At 61.5% G+C, this 9,003-nt stretch overlaps 4 protein-coding genes across 4 annotated transcripts; 3 read left to right on the top strand and 1 right to left on the bottom strand.

Moving 5' to 3' along the window:
* Window positions 1-174: 174 nt before the first annotated feature.
* OT_ostta06g00860 (Tetratricopeptide repeat) lies at window positions 175-2,223 on the top strand (the record flags this gene model as incomplete). Its single annotated transcript, XM_022983955.1, has 1 exon — window positions 175-2,223. One exon carries the CDS (start codon window positions 175-177, stop codon window positions 2,221-2,223), a length of 2,049 nt encoding a protein of 682 aa, XP_022839163.1.
* A 273-nt stretch (window positions 2,224-2,496) lies between these two features.
* Window positions 2,497-4,512, top strand: OT_ostta06g00850 (Uso1/p115-like vesicle tethering protein,C-terminal; the record flags this gene model as incomplete). Its single annotated transcript, XM_003079656.1, has 2 exons — window positions 2,497-2,544; window positions 2,707-4,512. 2 exons carry the CDS (start codon window positions 2,497-2,499, stop codon window positions 4,510-4,512), a joined length of 1,854 nt encoding a protein of 617 aa, XP_003079704.1.
* A 55-nt stretch (window positions 4,513-4,567) lies between these two features.
* Window positions 4,568-6,534, top strand: OT_ostta06g00840 (unnamed product; the record flags this gene model as incomplete). The annotated part of the gene is made up of 2 exons (XM_022983954.1): window positions 4,568-4,663; window positions 4,744-6,534. 2 exons carry the CDS (start codon window positions 4,568-4,570, stop codon window positions 6,532-6,534), a joined length of 1,887 nt encoding a protein of 628 aa, XP_022839162.1.
* Window positions 6,535-6,569: 35 nt separating this feature from the next.
* Window positions 6,570-9,002, bottom strand: OT_ostta06g00830 (unnamed product; the record flags this gene model as incomplete). The annotated part of the gene is made up of 1 exon (XM_022983952.1): window positions 6,570-9,002. One exon carries the CDS (start codon window positions 9,000-9,002, stop codon window positions 6,570-6,572), a length of 2,433 nt encoding a protein of 810 aa, XP_022839161.1.
* Between the last annotated feature and the right edge of the window lies 1 nt (window position 9,003).

Here is a 9,003-nt window from a genome sequence, read left to right as displayed (position 1 = left end):
CGCGGCGGCGACGCGGGACGGAGACGGGTCGATGGCGCGGTCGCGTGACGTCTCGGGCGGTCGGTTCGTGGACGGTGGTGATGGGTGTGGTGGGATTTTTGATGCGATGCGCGGTGGTGGACGCGTGACTGACGGTTCGTCTCGAGCGTTCGCGAAACGTAGGTGACGCCGGCGATGAAGGCTGAGGCGGCGAAGCACAAGGCGGCGGGTAACAACTCGTTCGCCGCCGCGCGATACTACGCCGCCACCGCGGAGTTCACCAAGGCGATCGAGTGCGACCCGTATGACCACGTGTTCTACTCCAACCGCTCCGCGTGCTACGCCAACTTGGACCAATACTCCAAGGCGTGCGCGGACGCGCGACGATGCATCGAGCTTCGCCCGGATTTCGCCAAGGGCTACTCTCGTCTCGGTTTCGCTCTCTTCAAGGCTGGTTTCTTGCACGACGCCATCTCGGCGTACGAGCGGGGTTTGGCTGTCGATCCGAAGAACAACAACCTCTTGGAAGGCTTGGGTGAGGCGAAGATTGCGCAAAAGGAAAAGGTTGAGGCGGCCAAGTTGGCGGCGCAAATGGATAACGTCACGCTCGACGAATACGTCATCGGTATCGATCTCGGTACGACGTACTCTTGCGTGTCCGTGTGGAGAAACGGTGAAGCGCACGTTTTGACGAACGCTGAAGGTGACCGCACGACCCCGTCCTGGGTCGCGTTCACGGAGCAAGGTCGTCTCATCGGTGACACGGCGAAGCGCCAAGCCGCCGTCAACCCGAAGAACACGCTCTTCAACATCAAGCGCATCATCGGTCGCCAATACAGCGAGTGCGCCGACGACATCGCGCTCATGCCGTTCGACGTCAAGGAAGGCGAAGGCGGCAAGCCGGTCATCTCCGTCGAAGTCGGCGGCGAAACGAAGGAGTTTGCCCCGGAGCAAATCTCCGCCATGGTTTTGCAAAAGATGAAGGCCACCGCCGAGGCGCAACTCGGTGTGCCGATCACCAAGGCTGTCGTCACTGTCCCGGCGTATTTCAACGATGCCCAGCGTCGCCAAACCAAGGATGCCGGTGCCATCGCTGGCCTCGACGTCTTGCGTATCATCAACGAACCGACCGCCGCGGCGCTCGCGTACGGCCTCGACCGCCGCGAAGGCGCGGATGGCGAAGTCATCAAGAGCCAGTGCATCTTGGTCTTCGATCTCGGTGGTGGTACCTTCGATGTTTCTCTCTTGGCGTTGCAAGACGGCGTGTTCGAGGTGCTCTCCACCGCTGGTGACACGCACTTGGGGGGTGAAGATTTCGACACTGCTCTTGCGGCGTACGCGCAAAAGGAAATCGAGAAGCAGAAGGGCTCCGACATTTTTGCCGGCGACGCCAAGTCGCTCCGCAAGTTGCGCACGGCGTGCGAGAAGGCCAAGCGTGAATTGTCCGTCGCCAACCACGCGAACATTGAGTGCTTCATTGGCGAACACGAGATCAACCTCAAGGTTTCTCGCGAAGAGTTCAACAAGGTGAACGAGCCGACGTTCCAGCGATGCATGGACGCCGTCAAGCGCGTGCTCTCCGACGCCAGCAGAAAGAAGGAAGAGGTCAACGAAATTGTCCTCGTCGGTGGTTCTACCCGCGTCCCGCGCGTGCAAGAGATCCTCACCGAATACTTCGACGGCAAGCCGCTCAACAAGTCCGTCCACCCGGATGAGGCTGTTGCCTACGGTGCCGCGGTGCAAGGTGCCATCCTCGCGGGTGTCCGCGACAAGCAAACCTCTCGCGTCCTCCTTATGGATGTCGTCCCGCTGTCCCTCGGCGTTGAGTGCGAAGGTCGCCAGTTCGCCAAGGTTGTTCCGCGTAACACCTCCATTCCGTGCAAGAAGAAGAGCGAATTCACGACCGTCTACGACAACCAAGACGAGATCGATGTGCGCATCTTCGAGGGTGAGCGCCAAAACACCGACGGTAACCACTTGCTCGGCGAGTTCCAAATCTCCGGCATCGAGCGCGCCTCCGCTGGTGAGCCGAAGATTGATGTCACCTTCGAGGTCAACACCAACGGTTTGCTCACGGTTACCGCCAAGGATCGCGTTACCGGCGTCGAGGCCAACGTCAGCCTTCAGCACGACCGAGGCCGTCTCACCGCCGAGGAGATCGAGCGCATGTGCGCCGAAGCCGAGGCCATGGCGGAGGAAGACGAGCGTATCGCCAAGATGCGCGAGTACGAGGGCACCGATTAAGTCGCAAGACACCTTGCGCATCGAACAGTCGTCTCTGTTTCGTAGATTTAGAGCCGCAGCCTGAAGCCTCCACATTCTTTCTCAACCGCTCCTCGATCACGTTCGAAGGGGTCTAGTAGTATCTCAGCTCATGTTGTCATTCGAACCATTAGCGTTAACGCATCTTTCACTCCGCTCAATCGACGCTCCGCCGAACCGAGTCATCGAGTCACTCTCGCGCAAGAGTACTGCAATCTCCACATCTCGACGACCCCATCCTCGTCATCGTCAACCATGGCGGACGAAAATGAAACAAAAGGCGTCTTCGCACGTTTCGGATTCGTGCGTGTCGTTCTCGCCTCGACGTGACGCGAAACGAGCGCGCGCGACGCGTTTGTCTCGACAGTTTTTCCTTTCGATTGAAAATCAAAATTTGATCTCGCTCGGACGCCGGCGCGCTCTCGACGACTGACGCCGATTCGTACCGTTCGTGACGTCATGTAGGGCGGAAAGAAGGTGACCAAAGCGAAGCTCGGGATGGAATCGTCGTTTTACTTCGACGAGGCGACGAAGACGTGGGTGGACAGGAGCGGCGCGAGCGGGACGGGTGGCGACTCGGCGAGCGGAACGGCATCGCAGGCGCCGCCTATGGCGCCGCCTATGGCACCGATTCCGACGACGACAGGGCCGCCGGGGAATACATTCGGAGGACCGGAGACGACCGGTGGGGTGGGTGTCGGGTCGCAGAGCGGGTCGCCGAGAGTGGGCGGCGGACCGCCGCGACAGCGATACGTGGATGTATTCGCGCGAGACGGTGGAACGACGAGCGGGCCGGCTGTGAGCGCGCCCGTGAGTGCGTTTGTTCCGAGCGCGGCGCCGATCGGGGCAGGATTCGGAGGTGCGCCGGCGCCGGGGATGTCCTTTTTTGTCCCGGCGCCGCCGCCGGCGGAGGAACGCGAGGTTGACGCGCACGAGGCGCCGTTGGAACTGTTAAGACCGACTGCGAGCGCGACCGAAGAGGAAATGAAGAGCGAAAACGTTGCGCCGATCATTTCTGCGGTCGACGCGCTGGAACAACCTGCGCGAACGTCAGAGCCCGCTGTAGAGGCGGAGTCATCCGCGCCCGCGGAGACGCCTTATCCAGAGAGCGAGGCCTTGGACGCGTTCGGCGGCGGTGCGAGTGACTGGGCGAGCGAACAAACCGGCGCGGGTGTCGCGAGCGATTGGGCGATCGATCAAACCGACGGCGGCGCGAACGACTGGGTGACTGAACAAGCCACTGACCAAGACCAAGGTGTGCGATGGGACGCCCAAGCCGAGAGCGCAGGCGCACTTTGGGAGTCGCAAACACAAGATTGGCTTCAGCACGAAGCTGCCGCCGCGCCGTATCCGGTCGAGGAAGAGGTTGGGGCGCCTGAAGCGGTGGAGACACAACATATCTCGGCTCCTGAGCCGTCGAGTGAGGAGGCCCACGCCGACGCCGCGGGCGAAGCGCAGGCTTCTTGGGAAGGATACGAGGGTCATGAAGACTACGATTACGATCCACGCTGGAAATGGGACGAGAACAAGAACGAATGGTACTGGGATGGCGGTGATGACGACGAGAACTGGATTGAGCGAGCGACGCACGACGCCGAGGTGCAGGAGCTGCGCTCGACGATCGAGGCGACGACGACGGAGTTGGAGGACGTAAAACTCAATCGTGACGCCGTTGCCGACGAATTAGCTCAAGCGCTTAGGAGGGAGACGGAATTGTGCGCGAAGGTTGAGACTCTTGAGGTGGAGCTTGCGAGTCGCGCGCCAGAGGCCGCGAGTGCAGAAGCCGTCAACGAGGCGTTCGAGCGCGGTAAAGAGCAAGGATACCAGGAGGGTTACGCTGCGGGAAGCGCCGAGGCCCAGGAAGAGCTCGCCGATCTCCTCGTATGTCTCGGCCAAGAGGGTAGACGCGTCGAAAAGCTCCGCGACATGCTCGCAGAGACCGGCGCGGACATGGACGCCATCCTGGCCGAGTTTGAGGCGGAGGAGGACGAACAGATCGCCAATCTCGTCGCGGGCGAACATGACGGCGCAACAGTAGACACAAACGACGTCTCGCTCGATCAAATCGACGACGTCGACCTCTCCGGCCTTCCGGAGATTTCCCCGACCATGAAAGCAATGGCGGCGGAGATCGACACTCCTGAACGATTCCGCGATTTCCGCGTCTCTTCCAACCTCAGCGCCGACGCAGATGAATTCATTCTCCCAACCCCGCCCAAGGCGAAGAATCGCGGCGAGCGCAACCTCCAGGAGGCTTTCGAGCTCGCGTAGTCCTCTGTTATTAAAACCGCAACCGCCGCCAACCGCCTCACATCGCGACTCCGTAATGTCCACCGACGACGACGATCCGGAGCTCGCGTTCGACCGGCGAGAGCTCGGGGATTGGTCCGATGTCTTAAACGACGTCGTTCGAACTGTGCGTGCGCTCTTACGCTGAATGTCTTCGCCTGACGAATCATGATTAATCCATCAACTGACAAACATCTCGATTCACGCGCGCAGGACGCCGTTCGAGCGATCCACGAAGACGTCAAATCGACAATATCACTCGCTCGGACGGTACTACCGAGGGAGAGCGCGGGCGCGTCGCTCGCGGTGGACGCACTCGCGAACGCGCTGCGAGCGAGCGGACGCGCAACGCGCGCGACGTGCATCGACCTTCGACCGATGAACCCAGGACCCGGGTGCGCGCTCGTGGACGGGCTCCCGAGCGGAACCGAGGTGATTGTGACGTCCGAGCGGGCGTTCGATGGCGCGGACGTGGTCGTGGTCGTGTGCGGAGACGACGCGGGAGACGCGCGCGACGTCGCTCAGCGGGCGGTGAAGGATGTGGGCGGGGAGAACGTGTTCATTTTGATCGAGGGCGAGGGCGAGGGCGGCGACGAGATCCATGGTTCGATTCGTGGCGTGGGCGTCGCTGATGTATCCAGTGTGGAGACGTGTCGGTTGATTGGATCGGACGCGGCGCAGTCGACGCTTGAGGAAGTCGCGGCGCTCGCGTGGGCTGAGGCATCGATGGAGGAGCGAAAGTGGGTGCAAAAGCTGGCAAAAAGGTTGCAAGATATCGTTCGTAAGAGATGCGAGGAGATTTTAGAGCAGTATCAGCCACTTCGTGACATTGTGACATTTTGGGACGCAGTCGTTGGCGAGTCGGCGGAGTTTGATTCGTCGGGTGGTAAAGCTCGGGCGGATGCCATGCTCGGGAAAATCATCTCCGGCACCGTTGCGGGCGTGCCCTCTGCGTTCGCACCGGTCTCAGTTCTCAGCGCTCGAGAGTTGGCTGAGTACCATCGAGAGTACAACCCCGACCTGGAGGTTTCAAAGCTGAAGTCGATGATTTATGCGGATAGCACGAAATCCTTCGCTGCGGGCACCATTTTATCTCTGGGAGGCCCCCTCGCCGCACCACTCACGTCGCTCCCGGCGCTCGTGATGTATTTTACGATTCGTATGCGCCTGTGCTTTGCAATGGTCATCATGGGCGAACCGAACGATCAGCTCGCGGATTTGAGACCTTCTCTTGTTGCGTCGTCGCTCTTGTACTTTTTTGGCGCAAACGCTTCGAAAATAATGGCCGAGCGTCTGACGGTTGAGGAGTTAGATTTAGAAGACTTGATGGAAGATTTGGAGAGCAGCGATGCGTTTTGCGGCGCCCAGATCGGTACCATGGACGAGAGCGGGGATGAGCAGAAGAAATCATTGAGCGAGGTCCTTAACGACAAAATGTACCGACTGGGTGAGGATGTGCGCGAGCGCACCAACGCCGCCGTTCGTTCCGTCTTGGAATCGGGGTCTCATGCGTCTCGAAGCGCTCAGCGCGACGCGGCGATGAGTGCTGCGCGCGTACGCGAGCTCGTTCGTGATTCTGGAGGAACTCCTGGCGAGGCAAATCGAGCCGCCGAGCGCGCGTTTGCTCGATCGCTGCCGGTGGCGATTTACAAGCGCATGTCTACAGGTGTGTTCACGGCGAGCAACTTACCCGTGTTGCTCTGTGAGCTTGTTCCTGCGGTGTCTAGCTATCTCACGGTTCGCGCTGCGACGACGGCGATGACGAACGCACTTCCGGAATCCATAGCGGCGGCGGAGCAAATCGCTCGCGAAGCAGCGCTCGAGCTGGAAGAGGCCTCTGAGACACCACCGGAATCTTGGGACGAGACGGCGAAGAAGGGCCTCGTCGCCGCGACCGAGTCGACGAAGCGTGCAGCCGTTGCAGTGGGAGAAGCCACGACGAACGCGTTCACCGAGCTCAATCGAAGTCTGTCGAGGATGTTTTCGTTAAAAGGCGAGAATTGAAATGTTGTAAAAGAATTGAAATGTGTTGAAACTGCTTACGGACGACGCCTGGACTCGATCTCCTTGCTGTACCTATCGGTAATCATTGCGATTGCCCCGACAGTGCCGGCTATTTGAGCCACGGCGTCTTCGCGCTCCTCGACGTCGACGTCGGCGCGGAGCCAGAGAGCTTCTTCTATCGCGCGGTACTCGAGCATGCACTCGTCTTCGGCGCCAAGGAACGGCTCGTACTCGTGTAAGGCGCTTTCAAGGAGGGCGGCCGCAGCGACGATATCGCCTTCGTTCGCGATTTCGTCCACAGCGACGCGAACACATCGCAGGACCTCGCGTCTGCACGTGCGGCAATCGTCCATCCACGCCTCTCTGGTCTCCAGCACGTGCAACAGGGCGATGAGCTCTGGGAGTGTCTCCGCGGTGTTCTCCGGATCCTTGTTGTTCTTTTTCACATCATTCTTTCGGAGCTCGCACGCCTCCTCAAGCATCTTACGCGCCTGGTCCTTCGATCCGGATTGCGCCAACTGTAACGCCGCCGTGCGAAGGGCGTATAGACGCTCGGTGATGGGTTGATTTTCTCGCATCTCCGCCAGGCGCATCTTACGAACCTTCTCAGCGTCAGGCCACTCCTCCTCGTACTCGCGCTCCTCACCGGCGAGTCTTCTTCGCTGCTCCTCGACAGCGCCATTGAGGAATGCGCGAATGGCGTCGTCTTCGGGAAGTACCGTGTCAGCCATCGCGGAAGCCGCAGTGAGCGTATCGCCCGTGAACCCGTCCAGGTACATCGCTCGCCACGACCCTTGCTTGCTCGCCGATTTCCCCACGAGCGTTGCGGCGAGCTGCCTCGCTCGCTCGCTCACTCGCGGGTCGTCTTCGAACGCGCGATTCGCACGCTTGATGAAGTGCGACAGCGTCAACATGGACGCCATGAGTTCGCCTGATAGGCCCGTCTTTGGGTGCTCCGCCGGAAAGACGATTGACGGGTGCAAGCCGTGGAGCTGTCCAAGCTCGTAGAATTCAATCTCCGCGAGAATCTCCGCCGCCGTCTCGCATCCACCCGCCGGGGCCTCGAACTCTTCTATGATTTCACCCGCCACGGCGTCCACGGCCAATTCCATCCTTCGCACGATGTTCTCCTCGTCCTCTGCCGGAAGGCATCGTCGCTTGAATCTCGTCGTCGCTTTGCTCTTCTCCGATCCACCCTTCTTTTGCTCGCGCAGCTTCACCTCGAGAGCGGCGCCGTTCCGGACGATCGCGGTACGCATCTCACTATCCAATCGCGCCTGCATCACACGAGTCCAGTGCTCGAATTCCAAGTCATCCATCCCAGGGAGTTTGCTTAGCGGTCCGTTTCCCATCATGTCCTGCAGACGCGCGTCCGATGAGTAGGCAATCATGGCTTGTGAAGCGACCGTGGAGCACAGCGGGAGAGCGGCGACACGAGCCTCTTCTGCGCTCCTGAATGACGCACTCTCGGTGGAACCGGCGGAGATACCGACGCGCGCGGTGACGATGACCTCCACCGGGGCGCTCGCGTTGTCGCGCTTCATCACCACCTCCGTGTCAGCGCTCACCGTAAACTCCATCTCTCCGCGCTCGTCGCACACCGCCTGACGCCGCGCCATCTCTTCAGCCTCAGCCTTTTCTCTCTCGAGTCGCTTCTTCTCGCGCTCAGCCTGCTCGGCTGCGAACTGCGCCGCCTTGGCCTCGGCCTCGGCTTTGAGCCGCGCCTCCAGTCGCTCCTTCTCCTCGGCGTTCTTTCGTCTCAACTCCGCGCGCATCTTCTCCCGCCGTTTCTCTTCCTCCGCCGCCGCCTGGGCCTCGGCCTCCGCTCGTAATCGCGCCGCCTCTTCCCGCCTCTCGCGCTCCGCCGCCTCCTCGGCGTCTCGCGTCGCCCGCCGCTCGCGCTCCGCCTCCGCCTCGCGCGCCAGCCGTTCGCGTCGCAGCTCCAGCTCTCGCATCCGCTCTTCCTCGGACATCTCCCGCCCCCCACCGACGACCGATGTCGTTTTCTCCCGCTTTTCGAGTTCCATCCGAATCGCCCGCGCGCTCCAAAACGACGCCAAGGCTACAATCGTCCCCACCGCCGAGTGCGCGTCCACCGCCCCCCGTCCCACCGCCGCATACTCCACCCCGCCCCCCTCCACCGCTCGACGCACCGAGCGCTCGCACGCGTCCCAGGTAAAATCCGGTCGTAACCGCGCCGCCGCCGCCTTCGCGTCGCCGACGTAATCGTCAAACTCGTAATCCACCTCTTCCTCGTATTCCTCGTACTCCTCTTCCTCCCCGTCCGCACCCGTCGCGTCCGAGACTTCAATCGCGTCCGTCGACGCCCGCGCGTGGCGTCCATCGTCCCCGCGCGCGTCGTCGTCGCCGTCGTCCGCCGCCGCCCCACGCGTCCCATTCGCGTCATCCCCGTCGTGCGCTCGCCCCACGCGCCCCCGCGCCGCGCCCGCGCGCGCACCGCGCGTCATC

This window comes from Ostreococcus tauri (genome assembly GCF_000214015.3).
Source record: "Ostreococcus tauri WGS project CAID00000000 data, contig chromosome 06, whole genome shotgun sequence".
In the NCBI taxonomy this organism is placed as follows: domain Eukaryota; kingdom Viridiplantae; phylum Chlorophyta; class Mamiellophyceae; order Mamiellales; family Bathycoccaceae; genus Ostreococcus; species Ostreococcus tauri.
Note: the sequence above shows the minus strand (reverse complement) of the source record. Positions and strands in the feature narration are given on the sequence as shown.